The sequence below is a fragment of the Petaurus breviceps genome, unplaced genomic scaffold (genome assembly GCF_028583685.1).
Source record: "Petaurus breviceps papuanus isolate PSGF00001 unplaced genomic scaffold, PetGlider_PUasm1.0 76, whole genome shotgun sequence".
Classification (NCBI taxonomy): Eukaryota; Metazoa; Chordata; class Mammalia; order Diprotodontia; family Petauridae; genus Petaurus; species Petaurus breviceps.
Window position 1 is genome coordinate 12,419,247 of NW_027186473.1, and position 27,572 is coordinate 12,446,818.

At 39.6% G+C, this 27,572-nt stretch overlaps 1 protein-coding gene across 2 annotated transcripts in view; it reads right to left on the reverse strand.

Annotated features, from left to right (window-relative positions):
- Positions 1–27,572, reverse strand: part of KDR (kinase insert domain receptor) — a 51,805-nt gene that overhangs the window by 15,046 nt on the left and 9,187 nt on the right. Inside the window, exons 4-22 of one of the 2 annotated variants that reach the window (XM_069105256.1) lie at positions 26,589–26,716; positions 26,144–26,309; positions 25,577–25,716; positions 24,518–24,680; positions 23,922–24,036; positions 23,655–23,818; positions 21,220–21,376; positions 20,146–20,269; positions 19,047–19,155; positions 17,925–18,266; positions 15,560–15,706; positions 15,101–15,232; positions 11,633–11,739; positions 11,049–11,184; positions 9,475–9,579; positions 9,133–9,246; positions 7,443–7,531; positions 6,651–6,807; positions 2,924–3,021 (exon numbers count right to left, since the gene is read on the reverse strand). In XM_069105256.1, the coding sequence (XP_068961357.1) occupies positions 2,924–3,021; positions 6,651–6,807; positions 7,443–7,531; positions 9,133–9,246; positions 9,475–9,579; positions 11,049–11,184; positions 11,633–11,739; positions 15,101–15,232; positions 15,560–15,706; positions 17,925–18,266; positions 19,047–19,155; positions 20,146–20,269; positions 21,220–21,376; positions 23,655–23,818; positions 23,922–24,036; positions 24,518–24,680; positions 25,577–25,716; positions 26,144–26,309; positions 26,589–26,716 (2,693 nt within the window). Of the gene's footprint in view, positions 1–2,923; positions 3,022–6,650; positions 6,808–7,442; positions 7,532–9,132; positions 9,247–9,474; positions 9,580–11,048; positions 11,185–11,632; positions 11,740–15,100; positions 15,233–15,559; positions 15,707–17,924; positions 18,267–19,046; positions 19,156–20,145; positions 20,270–21,219; positions 21,377–23,654; positions 23,819–23,921; positions 24,037–24,517; positions 24,681–25,576; positions 25,717–26,143; positions 26,313–26,588; positions 26,717–27,572 lie in introns of both variants that reach the window. The other variant, XM_069105254.1, reaches the window with a different exon arrangement.

The following is a 27,572-nucleotide window of genomic DNA, read 5'->3' on the forward strand; positions in this document are numbered from 1 at the left end:
CTCTCTCTCTCTCTCTCTCTCTCTCTCTCTCTCTCTCTCTCTCTCTTCTCTTTCTCTCTCTGTCTGTCTATCTCTCTCTTTCTTTCTTTCCTTTATTTTTCTTTTGGTGGGGCAACCCTCCATTTTGAATTCTTTATGCAGTGTTTATCATCATTTAATTTTCTGCTTCAGGCAGCTCTAGCTTTTTCTTCCTTCCTTCCTTCCTTCCTTCCTTCCTTCCTTCCTTCCTTCCTTCCTTCCTTCCTTCCTTCCTTCCTTCCTTCCTTCCTTCCTTCCTTTCTTTCCTTCCTTCTTTCCCCGCTAGTGGAATGGTATATGGAACTTCAAGAATGCTAAATAATAAGTCAATATTTACAATGAACTTTCAAGTTTGCAAAGTATTTTGCATATAATTATCTCATTTGATCCCTACAACAACATTGTGAGATTTGATGTTGTTATTTAGTGGCTTCAGTCTAGTCTAATTCTTCCTGGTCCCATTTGGGGTTTTCTTGACAAAGATATTGGAGTGGTTTGCCATTTTCTTCTCCAGCTTATTTTATAGGAAACTGGAAACTGTGGCAAACAGGGTTAAGTGAATTGTCCAGGATCACACCACTAGTAAGTGTCTGAGGATGGTTTTGAACTCAGTTTCCATGACTCCAGGTCCAGCACTCTATCCTCTGCACCACCTAGTTGTCCCCATACTGTCAGATAGGTGCTATTATTTCACCCATTTTACAGATGAGGAAATTTGAATATTAGAGATCAATTGATTTGACCAGGTTCCAAAAGTTAATATAGTATCTTTGTGACTCCTACTCTGGTACTCTGTATACAAAGCTATCTCTCAGAAGAGTTCTTATTCAATATAGCAGGAGAAAAATGTAGGAATAGGGAAGATTCTCTTTTTCAAAGGAAGATTGAGGACTGTGGAAGGCAATTAGCCTATTGGGTACAATGGAATCAGAAAGATTTGGGTTCAGATCTCACCTGAGACATTTAACAGTTGTGTTACCCTAGACACTCTCTTAGGCTCAGGTCTCCAATATGGAAAATGTGTATAATAAATGTTACTACCTGCCTAGTTGTCATGAGGATCATGCCAGATAATATAAGAAATTTTGCAAACCTTAAAAGTGCTATTATTAAACAAATTAAATTATTATTGAAGTGCTAAAGTATTATCTACTATTATTATTGTCACACCTGAAAAAACTTATAGGAGAGATGCGTAAATATATCTTACAAGGTCAGCGAGACTATCACCCTAATAACCCCACTACCTTGAATTAATACAGAACATTTTTTTGCTCCTGGAAAAGCCTTCCATTGTGTTTCCTAAAAGGAATGAGTAAAACAAAGAATTTAAAGGAACAGATAGAGCTCAAGAACTGTCTTATTTATCCTGACACTCAGGTAGCATACAGATGCCAAGGGAGACAGAGCTTGCCCTTTTCTCTTTTTGTAGTCAAAAGAAGTCTGGATAACTCGACTCTCTAGTCTTAAAAATAAAACAAAACAAAAGAACAGCAACAACAAAAACCACCAGAGCAAAGGGACCCGGGAACAGCTTATTCCTTTTCAGAGAGACCCCACAAGACACCCAGTTTCCTGTCTCGTCTCCAGGGCAAGGAGAAAACATGGGCTTCCTAGCAGGAAGTGTCTGAAGCATGGGATCAGAAGGCTCCAGAGGACTTTAAACTTAGAAAAATAAATTAGTTTAGGGATTTCATCACTAGTCTATGAGAACCTGAGTGGAAAAGGTAGAAAAATATTTTTAAGTTTTCTTATTCCCTTGGGTGGCCACTATAGTCAGAGAGACTTTAATGATTGTCAATTTTTTTTCCCTGACATTCAATTGATTTTTCTTTTGTTTAATTTTAAATCATTATTTGAGGTATTTTCAAGAGGGATGGTTTCAACCAATTGCTCTCCTGCTTTCAGATATTTGTAGCCCAGCACATTTCCATTTCAGTCTTTGTTTATTCTGGACTTCTAATTTCAGTTCTTTTAATCTCTCATCTTAAATCTGTCCTTCCAGGCTTTTAATTATACTACAAATAAATGCTTTTTGAAGGGGGTGATGACTGTATTTAAAGTAAAAATAGTATCCCTCCCTAGCTCCCAAGTTCTTGATGTCTAGCAGGACCACAGTATTCCAGGTCAGACCCCTTTCCTTACTCACTTTTTCTTTCAGAATTCTTAAGACTCAAGAATAAATCACAATCCATAAATAGAATATTTGTCACCTTTTCATTTTCTATTTACTGGTGTAGGAAATACATAGAAATAGTGGGTAGAGAGCTGGCCTTGGAATCAGGAAGGTCTGAATGCAAATCCTGTCTCTGACACATTCTTGTGGGACCCTGGGCAGATCACTTAAATCCCTAGTACCCCAGAAGACTCTCTAAGACAGGGGTACTGAACCTTTTTGAGGTTATGGGCTCCTTTGGCTATTGAAGGAAGCCTATACACTCCCTCAAAAAAATGTTTCTAAAGAATTGAAAGAAGAAGTAAAGTGAATTGAGGTTAGTAAAAATTAAGACATGATTCGTTTTCCCATCTGAGTTCATGACCTCTACCCCCAATCTATCCACAGAACCCTTTGCATCCCTTGTGCTCCAGGTTAAGTAATCCTGACCTGGTAAGTCACATATATGCAACCGATGTGCACTGGTGGAAGGGTTTTCCTCATTGGAAGTTCTCTGATCATAGGTCTTGGCAAAAGCTATTACTATTACTTCTGCTGTTTACCTATATACCACTCCCACCCCTTCATACTCCACCACCATCATTACTACTACTACCACCACATGACCATCATGACCAGTATGACCACTGCTGCCACTACCATCACCCCTCCTACCACCACTATTACTATTGCTTCGGCTATGGTGCACTTGATCTAATTATCTTTGGTAACCAACTTGATGTTGCTTACTTTGCGTGATGCTAAAAATTCCATGCCCTTGGCCACCTGGAAGCTGTAACAGATAAGATGCTCCAAACTCAGAGAGTTCTTGCACAGGTCTTCAGCAGCTGTTTGGAAAGGCAAGGTGATAGCAGTCAATGAACAATACTCCTTTCCCCCCAGATTATTAGTGCAATAATAATAACTCCATGACCTAAAAACTAAAGTCAAAGAATTAAAAGCAGTGGGAATTCTTAGAACAAATTGCAATATCCTCTTTGTGTCCTCAGGGTGGAATGTGGAGTTATAATATGTTCTCATACTTTGGGAGCTGGAAGAGAGGTGAGAGGTAAGATTGGAATAAGGAATGGGGAGTTTGAGGATAACTTTTTCTGGTAGTTTATTGCTTTGGATGCTTTCCTGTTGTTCCTGTGCCCAGAGTGATAAACAATAGTATCATATCGAGAAGTCTAAAAATAAAACAATAATATCCAAGTTTATTAAATTTCTTCTCTCTAAGCCTCTGCAGGATAAAGGCTAAAAGAATAATAGATACTCTCCCATGGACAAAAGGAAAACTACCCCGATTGTATTTACTTTCTCTTTCTTACTTTTAGACCAAAAAACTAAAGCCTTTTGGGTAAAGCCCAAGAGTGGGTGTCCTCCTTCAAAAGGACAATTCAGCAGCTCTACACGTCAAGCACAGGAGAAGTTCAGATAATCCCATTGTTTATTGGAAATGGGTATAAATGAAGAGTAAAAACCAAAAGTGCTTCTCCTAAATTTTAAGAGATGATCATAGCAGGGGTCTATGCGTGGCACCTCTTCTGGGAACAGAATTAGTCTTTCCTTAGAACACTTGAATGCCTTTACTAAAAGCTGCAGTGTTTCAGAGATACCCAAGGAAAGAATAGAATTCACAGAAAGCCCAGTTGATGACAGAACTATCCTCTCCCAAGCTCCCAATGATTTCTTAATTGCCAAATCTGATGGCCTTTTCTCAGTCCATATACACTTCTTGACCCCTTGGAATCATTGGACACTGTTGATCACCCTTTCTTCCTGGATTTTGTTTCTTCTCTAGGCTTTTGGGACATTGTTCTCTCTTGGTTCTCCTTCTATTTGTACAACCATTCCTTCTCAGCATCCTTTAGCAAATCACTGTCCAGACTGCACCTAAAACTGTGGTTATTCCCCAAATATCTGTTCTGGAACCCTTTCTCTTCTATCTATAATACCTTACTTGGTACCCTCTTCAGCTCCCATGGGATTAATTACCACTTCTACACAAAAGACTCTCAAATCTTTATTCTCTATCCTGACTACAATCCCCCATCATCACTTCCTGCATGTCCCATAGGTATCTCAAATCCAATACATCCAAAACAGAAGCCATTGTCTTTACCCCACTCCCAAACTATCGCTCTTTGGAACTTTTCTGATACTGTTAAGGATATCACCATCTTTCCAGTCACCAGGCTCACAAGCTTGGTGACATCCTTGACTCCTCTCTCTTTTTCATCCCATCTATCAGTAGTCAAGTCTTGCCATTTCTCACCTAGGTCCCCTTTTTCTCTACTTGCAAAGTCACTCTTAGTATCCCCACTGTCCTGGACTATTGCAACAGCCTTTCTAATCTACCCTTTACGCAGCTGCCAGAGTGATTTACCCAAATCTCAGTTCTGACCATGTCATTCTCCTGTTCAATAAACTCTGGTGGCTGCCTATTACTTCTAGGATCAAATATAAACTCCTCTGTGTGGTTCTTAAAGTCCTTCCCAACCTGATCCCAACTTACCTTTCCATCCTTATTACACATTATTCTCCCTCACACTTCCTGTGGTCCTGTCAAACTGTATTTCTTAGATTCCTCATACAGAGCACTCCATTTCCCACCTCCATGCCTTTGGACCGACCATTTCTCATGCCTAGACTGCCTCTTATCATCCTAACCTCTCCATACCCCAGCTGCTAGTGCACTCCCCACCAAAACCACTTTGTATCAAGTTTGTATAAATGGTACTCGTTACCCCCTATGGAATGAAAGCTCCATGAGTGTAGGAGCTCTTTCATTTTTGCCTCTTTGTATCTCCAACGCATAACATAGTGACTGACACATATTAAGGACTTAATAAATGCTTCCTGATTGATTGACATGATATCTTTTACCCATAGATATTTCTTTTTTTTTTCTTGCCTTTTGGAGGGAAATTGGGGTTAAGTAACTTGCCCAAGGTTACACGGCAAGTTTGTGTGTGTGTGTGTGTGTGGGGGGTGTTGTGTCTGAGGCTGGAACTGAACTCGGATCCTCCTGACTCTGGGGCTGGCACTTTACTCACAGCGCCACCTAGCCGCCCTACCCATAGATATTTCAAAGGTGCTCCATTAGAATGCATGCTCCTAGGTGTTTGTAAGACTTAGAATCCTATAGAATCACAGAATTTTGGAACTGGGGGACCATAGAAATCATCTAATTCAACCCCTTCATTTTGCAGGTGAGGAAATGGAAGCCCAGAAAGTGAAAATGTCTTGTCCATGGCCACAGAGATATTTCTCAGCCAAGTTAAGACTTCAAACCCAGCTCTCCTGACTCCTTGAAAAATATTCTTCTCCCTGTACCACATTATGTCCCCTATTATATTTTTCCCTTTGTTGGTTCTACTAGATACATTGAACTATAAAAAATGGGAATCTTAAACAGAAACAGATGCCAGGAAACTCCAGAGAAAACACCATTAAGTGGGAGCAAATGATAATAACAACAACAGCTAATATTTATATGGCACTCTAGGGGATTTGTAAAGCCCTTTAACTCGAAGTACCAGCATGCTCCCAGGGTTCTTGATTCATAGAGAAGGTGAGATGTCTCTAGCCAAATAAAAAGAGAGGGAGCATTTTCCCAGTGAACCTGGCATATGCAATTCAGAAATTTGCGCTTTTATAAATGTAGGGAATATTTAGTGTGGAAATTCCCTCCAACAATGAAGATGGGCACCTCATCGCAATTTATAGTCTTGGAGAGTTAGCTGGGGCATTGAGAAATTACAAGGCTGATAATATATGTGAGCTCTAGGACTTAAATTCCAGTTTTCTTGACCCCCCATGTCAGCTTTCTTTCCACTTCTCCCATGCTTCCTCTTAATAATTGTCAATTATTTACTAATTTGGAAATATAGCCTATAGACTCAGGTCATCTAACATGATGTTATGATTTGGGCAGCTCCAGGTTAAGCTGAACCCCTAACAAAAACCTCACTTTCTTGATAGTGATAGTGGTTAGAAAGAGAGGCCATGGTCCTATCAAGCATGTATCTGCTTCCCAGGACACAGATTTTCCTTCTGGCATGTTTAGAATTAAAATTACAGAGTTATTTGGTGGCTAGGTGGTGCAGTGAATAGAGCACCGGCCCTGGAGTCAGGAGGACCTGAGTTCAGATCTGACCTCAGACACTTAACACAAAAACTAGCTGTGTGACCTTGGGCAAGTCACTTAATCCCAATTGCCCTCCAAAAGCAAAAAAAAAAAAATTACAGAGTTATTTTTGCCACCCTCTAAGAGAAAGGGACACTAGGGCATATTAACTCATCTCATCATATAACCTTACCTACTTCCACATCTACGTTTTCAGTGAGGCTGAGTAGAGACAGTACACCTCTAGAGATTATATATTAGAGATTCTCCACTGGAGTTAACTTTCCCATTATCTTTCCCCAAAGGCACACAAGTAAAAGCAAAATAGAGTAGATGGCTATTTACCTTCCTCCTCCTCCACATCACTGAGGGATTTCTCCTCCACAAACCCTGAACTTGCCGAGCTCTGACTACTGGTGATACTGTCCAATCGACGTTTAGGGTCCACAGGGATTTCTCCCACATAATTGTCCTTTCCTTGTCGGAACCGTGAACTTTTTGTCTGGGAAGGAAAAGTTGAAATCATCATTCAGGAAAGAATTTCCCAAAATTGATTCACAGTCATAAAAAAAGATTCCTGAGACACAAAAACATGATCTCCAAGAGAAGAGATAGATTTTGATTTGTAGGCTTATGGCAATTTTGGTAAAAACTTTAAGTCCATCCTCCTAGCCTATGGCTGATATTCCCTAAAGCCTCATTTCTTTTTCCAATTAAAGGAAGAAATGATTTGTCATCTCCCATTCTTTCTTTGTCCCACTTCCCAACATTCTAAGTCTCCTTGGAAAGGAAGTGACACCCTCCCCTGAGATGCTAAATAGGACTGGGATAGAAGAATAATAATCTCGAACTGTCCTTCCTTTTCCTTATTCACTCCCCCCACAAGCCTCTTTCCCATCTACAATGGGTCAGTAAATTTATGTCACCCAAATAAAGCCTGAAAATTATTTTCCCCAAAGGTAAAAAAAGAAAGTCTAAAACATCCAAGAAAGAATGGGAGGAATTTGTAGCCCAGCTACAGGAATTTTCTGTTTCTGATAATTTTCTCATGGAATTTCAACTGGAAAAGTAACACTCATCACTCATTTACGGTTCTCTATTTTATTGCCAGTTAATTCTACTAAGCGTCTACCATACCTTGTAGGCGACAAATTCATCCCTCTTGCTCCTTAAATAAGTAGACAGGTTTCCAAACTTGCAGTATTCTACAATCACCATGAGCGGCCCTGCAAAAGGCAAAATATATTAAAAAAGGAATAATGTTTTTCCTTTCTTCCCCCTTCCCTTTCTTTCTCCTTCCCTTTCCCTTTACCCTTTGCTTTCTGAAATCTCTATGGAGCACCAATTTACTCTATGGAACAAGGCATATAGTCCTGTGGGGGACAGGTGAATAAACATTGATCAAGCACGTCCTTTGTGCTGAGCCTGAACGAGACAGACAATCCCTGTCCTATGGGACTTATACTCTAAAATAGGCTAAGACATAAAGATAGCTATAATTGACACTAATAAATGGTAAGTGTATAAAAGAAGTATGAGCAAAGTGCTATGGGATGTCCCAAAAGGTCATTCATTGCTGACTATGGTCACCAGAGTAGGATTAGAGGAGGTGGAGGTTGAACTGGGATTTTTTGAAATGGGCAGTTATTAAAAAATCAAAGAAGGGGAGCAAGGATGTTTTAGACATAAGTAACACCATGAAATGAGGCATGGAGCACTGGGAAAGAGAAGAATATGGAGAGTGAAGAATAGGGAGGGGAGATAAGGATAGAAATGAAGGAATGAAAAAGCATTTATTAAATGCTTATCATGTTAACCTCAATGGATATATGTATTAAAGCAGAGATAGCCCCTGCCCTTAAAGAGTTTACATTTTAATGGGCAGGGAAACATGCACAAAGGGGAATGGTGGCCAGAGAGGGGTACTTTGATCTGAAAGTTTTGGGGATGATGAGTGGGCCATAGAAGCAAAGTGACAGAGTTTGGTTTCAAAACTGGGAAGATAGTGGGGAAAGGTATGTGATAGGGTTGGGAGTGGGGGGTGGAGGTAGCTTTTCTTGAAATAGTGTTCTGAGAGAGGCAGAGAGCCCTAGGCGGAAAGTTTTTCTAGGGCAAGTGGTACTAGATTGTGGGGCACCATGTTTACCTAAGTTGAACTTTTTTAGTAGGCATTTAGAAATCATAGTCCACACTCTCAATGGGCTCAATATAATAATCATATAGGAAAAAATAAAACATGTACACAAATATCTACAACATACAGTAGAATAAAATCAGTTCATAAGAGAATTACAAAATTCTATGAGAATTTTTTACATCTAATTTAGCCTCTCCCTTGGAAGAGGCTAAAAACTCAAGGCCAGCAAAAATCTGTGTACCACTAATCATTCCAACAGCAATAATAGTAACATTTTGAGAATTTATTATTTCATTGGTATGGGTGCTCCAAACAACAAACCATTCATCACCTACTGGCCAACTCCATGGTGATGAACGAGAATGATAGCCTAGATTTATATATGGCATTTGGTGGTTTACCAAACATTTCACCTAAGTTATTTCAAGCCTAGAGGGAAGTCAGGGAATGTATTTTTATTATTTCCTCTTTTACAGATAGGGAAACTGAGGCTCACAGAGTGCAAGTGACTTGTCCAAGGTCATTAGTAAATGTGGGATTTGAACCCAGTCTCCTGACTCCAAATCCAGTGTGTTTTTTCACTGTACCACAACTGTTTGTCATCATCTGTGCCTTCTGTTATGTATACAGTTTATGGAGGAAGGTATCTCAAAATTACATCATCAGAATCACCTGCAGCCAACTTCTTACCTCCTGGCTTGGTACAAGCACCAAGAAGATTGACCACATTGAGATGGTGGCCAATATGAATGAGAATCTTTAGCTCAGACATGAGGGCTCGATGTTCGCTTTGCGTTGCCCCCTCTACAAATATAAAACAAAAAAAGGTAAGTTGTAATGTATCAGGAGAATCTAAAATGGCTACTCTCTTTCCCTGAATGCTGGCAACATTCCCCCAGATGGTTCTCTTTAAGTGACACTGCTGGCTACCCACCCTTTATTGCAGGAAGCTTAGCTGCCCACTTTGTCATCTGATTTGAAGAATGGATGAAGAAAATGGTGGGAAACATCATAACATTATTCTGTCCTTACCTTTCAGCATCTTGACAGCAACTGTTCTACATGTTGCCGTCTTGTCGATTCCAAAGGCATCAGCCTCCATTACTTGGCCAAAAGCACCACGACCAAGAGGTTTGCCTAGTATCAAAAGAAGACACAGGTTTGGGTCAAATTATTCAAGGGATGGACTAGAGAAGTCAGATATGGAAAGGATATGATCTAGTCTGACCCATGTCTGAGAAAGAAACCCCTTCACAACAGCTCTGACAAACTGGTCATCTGCCTTCTGCTTAAAGACTTTAGGTGATCAGCCGTGTGACCTTGGGCAAGTCGCTTAACCCCAACTGCCCTCCAAAAAGAAAAAAAAAGACTTTAGGTGATGGAGGAGTCACTGCCTAATGAGGCACTCTTTCCACTTTGGACAGTTCTGGTCATTAGGAAGTTTTAGCTTATGTAAACCTCAAGTCTGAATCTCTGCTGCTTCTGGAAAAAAAAAAAAAAACCCTCTTCCACATGATTGCCTTTTAGATAACTGAATGCTACACCTTGGGAGCAGAGATTATTTCATTTTCAGTGTTTGTATCCTCAGTATTTATCAGAGTGCCAGGCACATAGTAGGCACTTAGGAAATGCTTATTCATTGATTGATTGAAGGTGGCTAACACATCCTTGCCAAGTATTCTCTTCTTCAGACTAGTCACCTCCAGCTTTTAAACTGACTCTCCTCTAGCATGGTTTAATGAATAAAAGTCCTCACAACATAACTAAATGGATGATCGCTTCATGCCAAATCTTGCCATTTCCACCTTCACATCTCTCAGCTTCTTGTGTCAAGCTTCTCCCCACTTCAATCTACCCTCTACTTAGCTGTCAACATGATTTTCTTAAAATGCAGATCTCACCATGTCATCCTTCCTACTCAATAAACTAAAATGACTCTATTACCTACAGAATCAAATATAAAATCCTATGTTTGACCTTTAAAGTCCTTCAAAACTTGGTCTTTTCCTATCTTTACAACTTACTCCCTTCTATGCACCCTGAGATCTAGCTTCACTGACCTTGTTCCTCAAACTAATGCCAATCCAGCTATGGTTGGCTGCCTCTCATATCTGGAAGACCCTCTATCTTCATCTCTACCTCATACCTTCCCTACATTCTTCCAAGACTTAGCTCAAATCCCACCTTCCTAATGGGTCCTTTCCTCAATCCCCACAAACCCTGTCCCCCTCATGTCTTTGCTCTGAAATTACCTCCCATCTACTCTCTCTATATCTTGTATGTATCTGGTTATTTACATGTTGTCTCCTCCATTGGACTGTGAATTCCTTGAGGGCAGGGACCATGCTTTTGCCTTTCTTTGTATACCCAGCACTTAATGTAATGACTGGACCATAGTTAGCACTTAGTATATGCTTCTTGACTAACTATTAATCCTAAAGGAATAAATATCCCTGACCCAGATTGGCATATTCCCGGTCTTTTGGACAGACTTCCCTTGATACTCTGTAGATGTATCCTCTAGTATCCTCTAACCAAATTAATTGGAAGAAAATATGACCTGGTCAATTTTATCTCCAATTAATGTTATATGGAAACTCACTCACCTAGCTTTAGTCGGTCTCTGGGGAATTCCCACTTGCTAGCATCGTAGGGAAGGCGCTCACAGTGCTCATCCAAGGGCAGTTCATCAGGATCCATGATGATGGACAAGTATCCAGTCTTTAGTTCCCCTCCATTGGCCTGGAAAATATGACCCTTTCCTGTCACATAGACCACATTTGGTTGTGTGCATTGGGTTGAGGGGGAGGGTGTTGGTAGGAGTCGTGTGTGGCCACATTCCCGATGCTTCATTTCCCAGTAAAAATTCACTGAGATTGAAAGCCATCACAATGCATCCCTAGCGCCATAATGCCAGAGTGCCCTCCTGCTCCCACAGGGCTCATAATTAAGTGCTTGAGTCTTAATAACTGAAGACAGTTCAAGCACATTTCCCCTCTATTGGCCTCTATCAATTAAAACCCAGTGGCTAGGTCCTTAGAAAACTAGGCAAGAATGACAGAGCACTGAAAGAAAAATGTCCCTGTTGATTCAACAACAATGGCAAGAAACAACACAAAGAACCCCAGTCAGTTTCCATTTGTCAGGGAAAACCAATGTGTATGGGACAGTAGGAAAATGGTTTTGTTACCCGTTTAATGGTCCGGAGGATGATGACAAGCAGCAGCCAGAAGAACATGGCGATCACGGCTGTGCCAACCAGAATAATGAGTTCCAGGTTTGTCTTTTCCTGAGCACCTGGAAAAAAAACCAATTGGATATGTCAGAAAGATGGAAGGCTACCCATATGAGCTACCACACATATTGAACTAAGTTATTTGATATGCTTACATTTTTAAAGTTCAATGAGAGGAAACAAATAATTGCAAGGAGATAGTTTACAAGACTGGCTAACTTTAAGAAAGCCCACAAATGTAAATAGAAAAGATGGAAAAAGACATTGATTATTCAAGGAAACTGTCAATAATAAGGAATCAAAAAAAAAAAAAAGAAGCCATACAGTGATTAGAGATAAATGTAAAATACCACAAAAGATTTAAATATAGAAAATGTTGAAAAAAATGACACCAAATTAAAGGGCAAAGGAAAAATAATAGGTACTAGAAACAAAAAGTTCTTATTGTTGTGTGAATAAATCTGTTTTACTTTGTTAATCTATGTTTTGATTTTTTGTGATGTTTAAAATTTTTGAAAAGGCTGAACTTCTTTAGGAAACCAGGGAGTGGGGTAAATGAAGAGAGTCACTGATGGGGGGGGGGGGAGGAACCTGAATGAATAAATTAGAAACAACTGGGAACCTATTAACCAACCCTAAGAAGAAGGTATTCAGAACTCACACGATCTTAAAGATGGAAGAGACCCCAGAGGTCATGTAGTCTAACATATACCAACCATATCTCCAAAAAGTGGTCACCCATTACCACTGCCACCAACACTAGTCTACTCTTCCCATTGCTGTTTTGCTCAGTTCCTGGACTCCTTCTTTCTCTTCTAGACATTGGCCAGCTAGCACAGTTAAACCCTGACCGCCACCCAGACATTTATGTAGACAAAATTCCTTCTCCAACCTGTTAACATCCACACCCTGCTCCTCCCCCTCCCTTCTCTCCCCTGCCCCCCATTACTTGTCGTGTTAAAGGTGGGGAAGGAATGGCTTTTTAATTTTTAGGGAGAAGGTGAATTGCACAGAATGAGCAGGAATTGGATTGTGATTTGCAATATAAATACATTATTTTCTCCCAAACCCACCCTTCTTCCAAGCTTCCTGATTTCGGTCGAGGCTAGCACCATTCTTCCAAACATCGAAACTTCAAACCCAGAAATCATTCTGGATTTTCATTCTCATTCAAGCTACATATCGCATCCAATTAGCTGCCACATGCAACACCATGGCCTTTCTTATATCTGTCTTCCTTTTATTCAAACGCCACTGTAGCCCTGGTGCTCATCCCCTCTCTTATGGATGACCCGAACAGCCTCTGAATTGACCTCTCTGCATCTCTCCACTCTCACTCCTGACTTCACCCTACTCCAATCCATCCTCCACACAACTGCAAAAAGGATTCTCTTAAAGGCTATTGTGGATAGAGGTCTGGGCCTGGAGTCAGGATAAACCTGAGTTCAAATCTGGCCTCAGATACTTCTTAGCTGTGAGACCCTGGGTAAGTAATTTAACTTCTATCTGTTTCCTTTTCCTCAACTGCGAAATGGGAACAATAATAGTACCTACCTGCCAGAGCTACTGTGAGGATAAAATTAAATAATATTTACAAAGTGCTTAGCACTGTGCCTGAGGTATCGTAGGAGCTAAATAAATGCTTCCTTCCTCCCTTCTTTCCTTCCTTCCTTCTTAAAGCACTGGTCTGAGCACATCACTCCTCCATTTTATAAACTCCCTATTAACATTTCAACTTTATCTCATCATTTATGAATTTCTATTTTTGGTGGAAGGTTTTCTTCTATAATTATTAGTACAGTAATATGTATATATAATTTATAAATAAGTTCATATATGTGTATTGAGGGTTCTTGCTCAAAAATGTTTTACTTATGTGGATATCCCATCTAGGCAGTTTAGAGCCCACTTTCTCTATGAAATGAAAAACCTTAGAGAGATGGAAAATGTAAGAGCTAGTTGAAACTTTCAATCTAGGAGTAAATAGGAAAGAGGTGATAAGGAGGCAATTACTACTTTTATTATCAGTTAAGTGCAGACTAAAAACAAACGGGCATAAGCTATGAAAATGGCATAGGGCAGCATGGAGGTGGCTGAAAGATAAACAAGTAATAGCAAAATAAACGCTGCAGATAATGGCAACATGGCCAATGTTACTTTGGAGTATGGTTTATGTTAACTGAAATATTTGACTGTCTATATGAGAAAGTGAAGTATCACAGAAAGACTAATGGATACACCCATTTTTCATCTCAGGTCGGGTTTTTTGCTCCAGGCCTGAGATTTCTGCAGGGTAGAGAATTTTCAGTGTGGAAACTCCCATTAATGAAGAAGTTCTGCTATTCATCCAAAAACTACAGAACCAGAACCATGTTGTTTGTTAACAACAAAATAAGACAAGTCCAACAAAATTAGTTAGCAACTTATCTGTCACTGCTCTGGTCTCCAGGTCCTTGAAGAACAATTCTTCATACATATATTAATATTTATATAATGTTTTTAATTTATTTAATAATAATTCTTTTCCCTTGGGTGGGTTATGAAGAAATATGTTAATGAATTCCTTAATCTGAAATCTCAGAAAGCTGTCGTTCTTATTTTATACATATGCCAGAACTATTTAAAATTATGAACAAGATAAACATCAACAAACATGAATATTTCCATATACAAAGATCCCCCCTGAGTTTTTTAAGTATATATTCAACATAACATTCTCATGCCAACACTGGTTCTCATGAATCTTTTTTTCTCCTTTTTCTGAAGTCACTATCACTATCTTTACCACTTTCTTCCGTAACTCCCCCCACCCAAAATAAATAAAAATGTCCCCTTGTAACATACAAAAAGTCAAGCAAAACAAATGTATAAGCAGGCTGTGTCTGAAAGTATGGGTTTCATTTGGCATCTCTGGTCTATCACCTCTATAATTCACTTTTTTTTTTGCCTTTTGGAGGGCAATTGAGGTTAAGTGACTTGACCAAGGTCACATGGCTAGTTTTTGTGTTAAGTGTCTGAGGCTAGATTTGAATTCAGGTTCTCCTGACTCCAGAGCCAGTGCTCTATTCACTAGGCCACCTAGCCGCCCCAAAATAATTCACTTTTAATAAGATTTAATCCAATGAAAATCAGAAAAAGTCTGTTCCCTCTGAGCAGCAACATCTTTATGGATGTAAAGTATCGTCTTTATGGATATCCTCATAAGACGGAAAACTTCTTTCTCCTCCCAAAGTAAACATACATCTACCATTAATACAACAAATGAAAGGAGATACCAGAATGGGAAAGGAAATCTTCAGTTGGTCTGGCTAACATTATTTCCCCAGTTAGCATAGGAAGACTTAGAGAACATCATAAGATAGTAGCTAATTCTAGAAACAATGGGAGAAAAAACCTTCAGTGTAGCCATAATTTTTCACTGACCTTCTACCATGATAACAGTCTCAGCTTTTGCGCATCCAAGGACATTACAAGCATGGCAGGTGTAGAGACCTCCATCTTCTTTCCTCACCCGACGAATAGTTAGGTTTCGGTTTCCATCTTTTAATATAATTCCTGAGGAGATGAGGTGAAATGGTCATTCTTGTTTAGGTTGATGTTTGTTGCCTGATTTCTACCCTCTTCCCCCAAGGAACAAAAACACAAATATTAATTTTTTCCAGGTGAGGTTATCAAAAACCTTGTCATTTTGTGATTTATTTCTTTTTTCTTGTATGATTCATTTAAATGATTCAATTTTCTTATACGATTCAATCATAGTGTGTATTGGACTAGTTCACCTCATGGACTAGGAGTCACATTCTTTAAAATGCTCATTGATACCAGTCAAAATCTGAACCTAAAAAATCAACAAGAAACGTAGAACAACAAGTTACTACTCACCTGAGTCCTCGACAAGTGTTTCATTATCTTTAAACCATGTAATATGTGGAGGAGGAATTCCAGAGGCTGAGCAAGAAACTTCAATGGTTTCACCGATGTTTGTTGTTTGGTTCTCCAAGTTTCCTGAGATCATGGGTGCCACACGCCCTGTTAGTTAAAAAAAAAAAAAACGGTGCAGGCATATATATGTTAGTTATGTATATATACCTTTTTATGTCATATATATATATATTGCTTTCAGCTACTTGGTGATTCTTTGTGAATACTTAATCCAATAAGCATTAATTAAGCCCTTACTATCTGTGAGGCTTTGCAGTTGAATATTGAGTTTTTACTAAACAAAGCTTGACTAATAATAAACTGTGTTAGCAGGAACATCTTGGAAACAGTTATGTCCAAACAATATCCTCATTGCACATGTCCAATTTTACCCACGTGCACATCTCTAACCACATAAATATCCTTAGGAAATTTCTCCTCTGCGTATTCTTAGAAATCTACAGTACTTCCCCCCCCCAAAAAAAAAAAATGAACCCTGCCGAGGGGGCAGTATATATACAAAGGGAAGACATGTCAGGGCTAGGTTAAGTTGGAATCTGTCTGGACCACAACACAGAGGTACTTTTTAATATTATCATTTATAAATGCACATGTTTAATGGTATAAAAGCCCACTCTTTTTGGCATATAGGTACTCATTTTGTGATCGGTGAAGTCTCAAAGTCTCCAGTGGAGAGCAACACACAAGAGGGCAGTTTCCAAATCTTGCCAGGCACACACACGCCTCATTTGGGATCTCCATCTACACTTAATGAAAAGACCCAAGTACTGGGGAAATGTCTGTGGGAGAAAAAATGGGAACCTGATGATCCTTGCTTAAGTGTACAACAAAATTCAAAAGACAAATTTATTCAATAATAATCTTCCTAGGCAACTAGGTGGCTCAATGGATAGAGCTGGGTCTGGAATCAGGAAGACCCGAGTTCAAATCTAATCTCAGATTGCTTACTAGCTGTGGGAACCTGGGCAAGTCATTTAACCTATGTTTGCCTTAATACACAGGAGAAGGAAATGGCAAACCACTCCTGTATCTTTGCCAAGAAAACCCCATGGAAGTATAGTCCACTAGGTCACAGAGAATCAGACACAACTGAATAACATCTCCTCAGACTTTTTAACCAGAGGATTTTCCCATTAAAACAGTCTGATCCTCTGGTTACTGCAGCCTTGTCTTGCCCAAGTGTGCAGAAGTATCTGGCTTAAAACAATGAAATGTAAGGCATTTTTTGCTCTGGAGGCAAGCTCACTTAAAAGCTCAGAAAAATGAGGTCGCCTTGGTCATGTACTATATTGGATATAATCAGTTGCACAAGCCTTTTTTGTCTAATTCTAAGAGAAATTAAGTCAGAAAAAGTCTTTGAATCCTTAGGAAGGTATAACTTCTCCCTATATATGTCCACAGTCACAGAAGAGATAAGGCTTTCATCCACACTCCCAGCCCTTCCAAAGTCCTCTTTATCCAGACTGAGGGTCTCGTGGGTTATGGTTTGAGTGGGGTCCCCATAGAAAAACCTCTCTTCCCCAAACATCTCCCCTGATAATGCCTGAAATTCTACTATTGGGGTCATTCTTTTGTGTTATGCTATCCCTCTCTGATAATTCTCGGGGGGGGGGCATGCAAATAACTCCCTCACCCAAGGATAACACCTTAAGACACTAACATCTTAATGTGAATGAGTTCTGCAGAACCTGTTTGCTAGGAACAGAGGTCAGGGATGCCTGAGAGCAATGGGCACTTGGGTAAAGGCGGACGCTGAAGAAAAAAAAAAGATGAGGGAGGAAGGAGACAAGATTATAAAGGTATGCTTCATCTACTTCACAACACTGCATGGGGCCAGCCCTGACTCAGGCCAAGATTCCCTAGCGCATGGGCTCTAGTCCTCTGTAAGGGATATACACTAATTCCTCAGTACACCCAGAATGCTCATTTCCTTCTCTTCATTCCACTTTGGGTCACGTTCCCAAGGGAAGGCCAGTGGCTCTTGCAGGTCACAAGCAATGTAGCATCATTCTTCCCATGCCCTGGGAAGCAATTTCCCTGTTCTAGTCTAAGCCAACACTGACAATCATTGCTGTGTTATGTGAGCATCCTACCCCAGGGCAGAGGAAGAGATCTTCCCATCACTAGCATTAGCTAATATCACCAAGCCAAAGGATGGCATATATAGAATGAGACAAGCCCCATGAAAACTCCATCAGATAAATGTGCAAGGGTTTGCTTCGGGGAGCTTCAAGATGGTAAGGAATGGATCCAGATGGTAGGGTCTAGGCATGTGAGCACCGCCCTCCTTGAGCTGCATCCTTACCTTGCACAGTAAGATGTCTGACCACACAACGTCTTTTCTTAGTTATCTTGTCCTGGGCCAAGCAGACATAGTCCCCCTGGTCTTGCAATGATACGTTCCGCAACTCCAGGGTCACAATGTCACTTGTGTTGTTGGAGATCATCGTGGCATTCATTTTCAGAAGGGCATCCAAGCTCTTGCAGACAGGCATGGGCAGCTCTCCCAGGTGGTCCTGAGAAGCCCTTGGGCTGATTTTATACCATGTAAGGTTCTCAAATGTGGATTTTTCTGCAGTGCACCACAAAGATACATTTTCCTGCTCAGTGGGTTGATTGCCAGGTTGAAAATTAATTTCAAGACCCCCTGAAATTAAAAAGCCTGTCATTAGATTCAGCTAATTTTGGCAGAGGAATCAATCCCCTGCTACCTCATTGTGACATGGAGGTTATTTGGGGTTCTCAAATGTTCTTCCATGGAGCACAAGTGGCAGCAGGTTCTACAAGATGGAAAGGACCAGTGACAATCTCCGTGTTGGTGTCCAAAGATCAGCCTGGTTAAATTCAGAGCATTCCTAACTCAGCCTCAAGGTGACACAGCAGCTCACAAAGACTATGCTATGAGGTATGATCTACACCAGTGGGCAGAGTGGTCACAATGATGAAATCAGAGATCCTTGAAATACTGAAGACAAATGGGATAATTCAAGTCCCACATCCCTAAGTGGGTTTAGGGTCTGAATTACCCAGTTTTGATTAATTAGAGAGTCACCAAATCTCTACTTTTGCTGTGAAATACAAACCTTTTGGAAACAGATTTCTAGAAATTTGGTCAGCACATCATGATAAGAACCACATAACCATAATATCTCCATCAGGGAACGTGTGGGAATTCTGCATTTTCTATTTATAGACTGAACTGAATAGCCTTACTTTCTAGGTGACAATAAGATAAACCTCATCTTCTCTGAAAAAAAATTGCTTAAGTTTTCCTGCAATGGAGCATCTATGATTGAGAAGTCATCAAAAGAATAACACAACTTAGCATCTCCTTTCAGATGGGTGAAGATCCCTCCTCCCCTTCCAACACACATGTGCATACACATATATATATATACACACAAAAACACACATTCTTTATGCTTACTTGTCACATGGAAAGGGATAATCCTCTCACTGCGTCCTACTTTGTTGACAGCTTCACATTTGTACAGGGACGACACATTTGCTGCTTGAATCACAATGGTGCTTACAGTCTGTGGGAGAACCAAACAATTTCATATCCTGTGTTTGCCAAAGGCTATAAGTGGCTCAGTGGGTAGAATGCTGGGCCTAGAGTCAGGAAGACTCATCTTCCTGAATTCATATTTGGCCTTAAACACTTAATAGATGTGTGATCTTGGGCAAATCACAGTGGAAATGTTCGCCTCAGTTTCCTTGTCAGTAAAATGAACTGGAGAAGGAAATGGCAAACCACTTTAGTATCTTTGCCAAGAAAACCCCAAATGGGGTCATGGAGTCAGAAGGGACTGAAATATGTGCATATTCAGACTAAAAGATAGATTTATGCATATTTATAAATTCCTCCTCAGCATGTTCTTCAGAACTGTGACTGCTATACAATCTATCCAAATACATATGCTGGGCATCATAGAGTATCCCAATTTATGCTGGAGTCAATCACAATAATAAATACACTCAAAGGATCTATTACTTCATTCAAGTAGGGAACTCCCAATGTTAGAACTCTTCTCCAATGGAGATTGCAACATGTCTATAACTTAACACATGAGTCCTAGGGGGTAGACTAATGCACATAGATATTAAGTGACTTGCCCAGGATCACACAGCTAGTAAATGTCAGGGGTAGGTTTTGAACATATTTTCTTGATTACAAGCTTAGTACACTATCAATTACCCCCACACAATCTCTATCTCTACTACATAAAAAATTGTAGAAATGTTAACATGTAAATATAAATGCTTTAAAATAAGGACATGCTTAACATAGTCATCAATCATCCAACATATCTGATCATTAATCTCCAAAATTCTTACACATCACTGCTGTAACGTTCATCTAGTAGAAGGTAAAATCCATGAGGTCAGCAACAAGTTTTTGTTTTTGTCTTTGAAGTTCCAGTGCCTAGCAGAACACCTTGCACAGGATAAGTGTTCAATAAATGTATATGAATTGAGTTCAGTGAAAAAAAAAACATATTCCAATCAAAGCATTTTCAACTTACTTTGTTCTTTTCATTTATCATGACAAATTGATTCTTGGTTATTTCAATGGGATTTCCCCCATTTAGATCCTCCATGTTTTTCCACTCCTTGCAGGTGTAGGGATTTGTCACTAAGCCAGTTTGCCTTCGAGAGACAAAATTTAGATCGGTCACGATCAATGGACAGGAAAGAAACCCACAGCCTGGTTGGCATGTTCCTAGAAGCATTTTAAATGGATCCCATCATATTACAAGACCTTTGTGCCAAAAAGAGATCAGACTTCCAGAAATGGAGGAAAGTGTTCTAGCAATTTGGTTGATCCATTCAGGATACTAAAGGGAAGCGGCTATTTTGGGAACAAACCTTCATTCATAAATTGGAGAGACTGGACAATTCAAGTTAATTTAGTTCAAAGGAAGGCAGGGAGACTGAAAACCACCGGGCTCCTTATAGGAATTTCTTGAGGACAGTGGCCTTTGTGTAGGAAATGATCAAGCAGCTGAGGAAGAAGCTAGTGGTAGTCATTTTAAAAACAACAACAGGAAGTGGAAGACTTAGGGTGGTGGTAGAGGCTGTTGGGTTGGTTTTTTTTTTTTTTCCTAAGGATGTCTGGCCTTATGTTGGAGCCTGATAAGCAAGGCTTCAGGCACAGAGGGCTAGAGCTCTTTCCATCATTCCCTAACATCAATCAGCACACTTCCTCTTGGAGATGGGTTTTCTCACAGATAAGAAGAGGCATCATATTCAGCAACTTATTGGTGTATGGAGAAACACAGAGATTAACAATGAGCATAAATAGAAAATATCCTGTGTTTGGCAGAGAGGTAAGGGTCCCCAGTCATTATGCAATTAGAATGGCCTGAAAAGAGAGATGGATGGGCTTTAACTTTCCCAGAGAGGCAGAGGGCAAAGTGGACCACAGTAAACAAAAGCAATTAATAAAGTACACTGCTCAAGGAAAGGTGGCGGGAACCTAGGCTCCATGACTAATCAAAACAGATCTCAGTACAAACTTGTCCGCTGTTGGGAGGGGGCGATTTTATCCACAGAAACCACAAAGCCAAAGGACAATCAAGTGACTGGATCATACTTACCTGGGGTTATAAGTGCATGCTTCTTCTAACTGCCAGTACCAGTGGATGTCGAGTGGTGGAGGAACAGCATACACAGTGCATGTCAGGGTCTGCATGGAGCCATAGTGGTAGGAATCCATGGGGACAATGAGAGATTTCTCACCAATCTGGGGTGGAACTAGAGACAAGGAAAACTCACATCATGGGCAGCTCAACAGCCCTTGGGAAGGCAAGAAAGAAGTTTTGAGCAACTAATGACTACTTCATTTTTTTTAAGGTGGTTGAATTTACCCTTGTTAAGGGGGTCCCCAGACTTGTCTTTTTGAGTTACCATATTTTCCAAAAACACAACTCAAAAAGACAAGTTCAGAGGACCCCTTAACAGTCTTTAACACCCTTCACATACATACAATCATCTCTCCATATGTGTGTGTGTCTCATGTCAGTGTTGTTTTAAGCTTTAATTAATTCAGAAGTACAAATGTTATAAACTTACAAAAATCACTTGAAAGTTTAAGTTTTTACATATACAATTGGTTTTGTGAATTTTGAATGATAAATTTTTATGTTAATTTTTAGTTTAAGTCGCACTCAAATAGAAATGGAGACCACTAAACCAGACAGAAATATCTCTGTAGCCGCATATTGACTTAGAAAGCCACATGTTATCTGTAGTGTCTGTATTTTTATTTATTTTGTTAAGTATTTCCCAATTACATTTTAATCTAGTCTGGGCTACATTTAGGAGTGCCAAGGGCTGCATTTGACATCTCTGACCTAGAGTAAGTAACTTATAGCACAAGATAGGGGTTATTTTCACTTTTAATGAGAAACACAACAAAATTTTAAAATTTAAACAAATGGCCTTTTGAATGTTGTTTTTTGTAAATGTGTAGCCCTTATATTTCTGAAGTTAATAAAGCTTAAAGCTGCACTAAGACTTTTGGGATGCTGAATAAATAAGGAAACTGGGAATCAGTGAGTTCATTGCTTTGCCTGAATTCATACATGTGTATGATTTACATATACATATGTGTAGGCATGCATGTATATTTATTTGTATGTACATATAAAACTATCTCCACACCTGGACCAGGATATAGGTAACCAGAACTCTAGTTCTGGTTCTTCTGGGTTCACAATTAGCAGTACAAATTCAGGAGAGCTACTTAAGTCATGGAGTCCCAATTTGCTCATTTGTAAAATGGGGATGATAAGGATCCTTGCCCTACCCACTTCACAAGGTTTTGGGGAGGATCAATGAGATTAAGGGATATGAAAAACTGAAAAATAGAAGGACCTATATAAGCATAACGTACCATTCCCCTCCTTATCTGCTTCCCCATGCCTGATGCCTTTCTTCAGACAGAGGTCCTAATGAAAAACACTTTGCCTATTACTGCCAATGCAGAATTTCTAACTCTTTAAATTTCCCCTCCTTGATAGGTTCATAACCTGGACATAAATTTAGTTATTTCCTGTATACTACTGATAGTATAACTTGATTCACTGTCCATCTCTCCATCTTCCTAGTGAGATGGGGTCCACCAGGCTTTCCCATCTGCCCCGCCATGCATGGACGGTACTTCAGGCCTTCCCATGTGCTTTGCCTCTATATTTTTCACACTTATGACATTGTCATATGACCTACTGGTGTAATCTAAGGACCTAAGGCTATAGGGAATATATTAGTTTAAAAAACTCCCCAGAAGTTGGTTTCTCCAGAAGAACCACAACATAACAGAGAGCAACAGGAAGAATGGGTAGGGTGGATTAGGATGTTGAGAGAAGGAACTATAATTCAGATTTATAATACCCTGGGAATGGAGCCAGAAAATGCCATATCCTCAAAAAAAATTTAAGCTTCTCTCTCTTCTATAAACTCAAAAAGACTCCTGAAAAATGAATAGTTTATACTGAACTTGATGTGGTTATGCCAACTTGTGAAACCTTCTGTAACCCAATCATTTTTAGAATGGCCAATAAGATCAGCAAAAGCTTTTCAATATATCCAAAAGGATATAGTCCCACCATCACACATGTGTATGCCACATACAAATCTTATGATCTAAGGCTAAATTGCTCCCAAGCTCCTTCTCACCATGCTGCCAAATGCCATTCTGAGTATTTGCAGGGTATTACAGTCACAAATGATCATTTATTTATTCTGACCTAGAAATTGATTTGAATATAATCAATATACATTTCCCCCTTATTACACTACCTCCACACTACCCTAGATCAGCCTTTAATTCAACACACTTAATTTTTCCTAGATGTAGATTGGCACTTGAGAGAAGTCAGACAGTTAGTCAATAAGTATCATTAAGTGTCTACTGAAACAGCCGTTGGAAAGGATGGCAGAGGGAATGAGGGATATGACTCAAAAGGAGATGTAAATGTTCTTTGCAAGAACATTCAAGTAAGAAGACTGAAATCAAAGCTCTCAGACTCACCATTCACCACCAGAGAGACCACATGGCTCTGTCTCGCCTTTGTGATGGGGTTGGTGAGGAGAACAGTGTAATTTCCTGCATCCTTCTCACTTGCTTCTGTAATTATCAGAGCATGGCCAACTTTAATCGTGTGATTGTTTTCAATGGCTTTTCCATTTTTGTACCTGTAAGAGTGAAAATAAACCAAACAAACCCCAGCATCCTTAGTATGTGATAACTGGTTGCCTTTATAGAGAATAATACTTGGTGTTAATTTCTAATATTTACCACTTTATTTCAGGTGGTGGATAGCCCACATACTTCACAGGGATTCTGACCCGTTCGCCCAACTTGGCTTCCACCAAAGATTCCATTCCACTATGAAAGGCAACAAAAGGCTTTTCTGCAAGAAAGCAATTGTGGAAATCAGTGAAAGCCCTCAACATTCACAACACAGCAAGAAATTTAGATGTCAATTGATTAGAGTGGGTTGTTTTGGTTTCATTTTTTTAATCCCATGAAAAACCAATTATGTAACAGTCTGAGCTACCCTGTCAGAAGGAAAAGGCAGGCCTAGAGAGTGTACATCATGGTACTATACAGGTAACAAAGAGCCAAGGATTTTTAGCCAATCTAAGTTTGTTTAAATTCTAGTTTCCAGGACCAAGTCATTACAAGATTTTAGCAAGGCAAAGAATCTATAAACACAAGTTGGGAGCATATAACATGATGTTCTATGAGATCACTGACTTAGACAGTACTAATAAGATTGGAGCAGTCTTGAAAGCACATAATGACTTGCCAGTAGGGGCAGGGGCCAACAAAAGCCACAGGCTTTTTTTTTTGGAAAACATTCAATCAGTTCAAGGGGATGGTTGTCTTACCATGGACAGTGACATATGTGCTGTTTTTCTTGGTCATCAGCCCACTGGATGCTTCACAGATGTACCAGCCCTGATCACTCCGGGTTACATGCTCTATAGTCAAGGTGCTTAAAAATTCCTTAACCTCATTTCCTGCTGGATTTTTCAGCTCCCGTATTTCAGGCTGAAGAAAGAGAGGTTCACTCAAGGACATTCTGGTAAATATTAAACAACCAGCTCCTCTTCCTAACATAATTTACACTCAGCACACTTTTAAGTTTAATCTGCATTATTAACATTTTCTCCACAACTTTCTTAAGTCTAGAAATCAACAAAATAATAAATAAAACCCCTCAGTTTGTAGCATTTACCAATTTCCAAGTTGTAAATCCTCACACTGAAAATTTCACAAGTGTCTTTTGATTGAGCTGGCTATGGCATAGCCTGGCTTTAATTCAACCCCCAACCCCAGAATAACATTATGTGGTCAGCATCTAACCACTCGTGTGATAACATATTTTGTCTTACTCCAATTCATTGATTAATACTATTTAAAGTCAATAAGAGTAATGCATGAACCTTTAAGATTACAGAGACAGCAATCATGTCTGGAGGACTAGAAGGACTAGACGACAGCAGGTGAATTAGAAACAGGACAAAAGCTCTAGCCATGAGTGCAAGATGAAGATGAGCTGCCAGAAAGATACAGCCAAGAAGAGGAGAGTCCAACATGACGTGATGTCCTCCTGCCCACCTCAGGACTCCTGAGAGTAGCAAAGGCAGCCACGACTTGGACAGATAACAAAATGTTATCCAAGATGGAAAGGGGAAAAACAGTTTTTTGTCCAGGAGGAAAAAAATAGTACTCATTTTAACAGAGGGAAGAACCCAATTTCTGTCTACTCTGCTTCATTCTCTTCCTCCCTGACATTGGGTGCTCTATGTTCTGTCATCCCTTTAACACTCAAAGAGATTCTGAGAACTGATCTGGTCAGAGGCTGTCACATCTCACCAGGGGGAGTCCCTCCCAAGGATTCTTATCAAGGTATCTGGAGATCTGGTTTGCTTTGTGAGCATTACCTTCAAAGAAGGATGTTCCCAATGAAAGTGAATCCCCACATTGAGTTCTGTCCTTGCTGTGCAATTCAGAACAAGCTTTTCTCCAACAGCCAGCTCCATGCTGTGAGGGGGATTCAGAGCCAACTCATAAATCCTGTACCCTGTAGGAAGAAAATTGGAAAAACAGAAATCAAGAGAAAAACATCTGAAATGTAGGCATGTGTTTTGTTTTGTTTTTTCCCAATGATGCAGTAATACATTCACTTTTCAAATTTCTTGGGATGCTCTGTCCCTGAAGGATTTCTCCAGGTCCTAAGCCCTCCCAGGAACCTGAGAGACAGAATCAGACTCATAGACTAACCTATAGGAAACTAGTGCTAGAGGACCCACTAGGACCCCCCTGCACTGCAGGCTTTTGGGCTGTGTGACCTTGAGCAAGGGACTTGACTTTAGTTTGGGTTTTAGTTTTCTCATCTGTAAAATGAGAGGATTGGAATATGTGATCTATAAGGTTTCCTCCAGCTCTAAATCTATGATATGGTGATCATTATTAGGTGGGAATAATAAGAAAAATAATTGTCATCTTACCAACTACCACAACAATGTACATAAGAGACTGGTAGCTTTCATCGTTGATTTTTGCCTCACAGAAGACCATGCCTGCATAACTTATCATGTAGCTGGGGAGAGTGAAGCCTTTCTTGTTATCCCAGAAAATTTTTTCACCATCAGGAACAAACCTCTTTTCTGGATACTTCTGGGGAAACATTAATGGTATGGTCAATTGGCATCTCAAAGAGAAAACTGTACAAATTTAGCCTGCATGCATTTTATTTAAGCCCTTCTTATTTTGTTTCCTATTTTTAAAATCACAAATTGTCTATCCTAATCCTTCCTAAATTGACTTTTAAATCCCTACTAGACATGACCCACATGAGTTTGAAACCCTCTATTTATAGTATTAGTGCCTTTTATAGACAGTGAGAGTCCTAACAAATCATTAAAACCATAGACAGAAGAAAATTGAACTTACCGCATAAAGTGACACATTGAGGTTTGAGATGGAACTGAGGCATGGGATTACAACTGTTTTGTTTTTGTTTTCTGTGTATACAACACCATGTTGATCACTTACTGATGAAATAAATGGAGATCTGTAATCTGAAGGAATATTTCATTCCATTAGTGAGTTAGTGAGTGTCAGAGCACATCATGATAGAATTAGTTTGGCATGCTACTATGAAATAAAATGCTCAATTTCATTGCTATCCCTCTTGTCATTTCTTAATGTTTTTCCCCTCCAGTTGACAAATACAAACGCCTCTTCCTATTTGGAAGTTGCTTAAATCAGCATCCTGAATATCTGAGTTTACATTTTCAAGATACATCTACAGCACCAGAGTAGAGCTAGTTCTCCTTCCATGAATTCTGCCAATGAAGACACTGCATTTCATTCAATTTCCACCTTCTGTAATGAAACCTTCTATGATCCCTCCCCATCCCCCATCCACCAAAAAAAAACTTAGCAGCTTACTTTCATGTTGAATATCTTGCCTAAGATTTGAAAGCAGAATTGCTGGTCACCTCCCTCATAAAACTACCTTGTATGGACAGGACATCAGAGTGCATCTAATCCAGCTCCTTCATTTCATAGATGAGTAAAATGAAGGTCAACAAAGTTAAGTGACATTGGCAGAAGATCCTCCGACCAAAGAGCTGTATCATACTGCTATCAGTCATAAAAGCAATCTTCACCTCTTCTTTTCCTTTCCTTTTTTTCTCTCCCTTTCCTTTCTCCTTCCTCTTTCCTCTTTTGCCCTTCCTTTCCCTGCCAACTGATCACTATATGGCTTTGCAATAAAAGAGTGAATCAGTGTCTACATGACCTTCCATACCATGTTTTTAACTCTACTGAAAGGAAACTTTGAGCTAGCTCTCTTCAGCTCACTTTGTGAAAACAACAGTAATAAATAATTTTGCAAATATCAATCAATGGACCTAAAATACATAAGGAAAT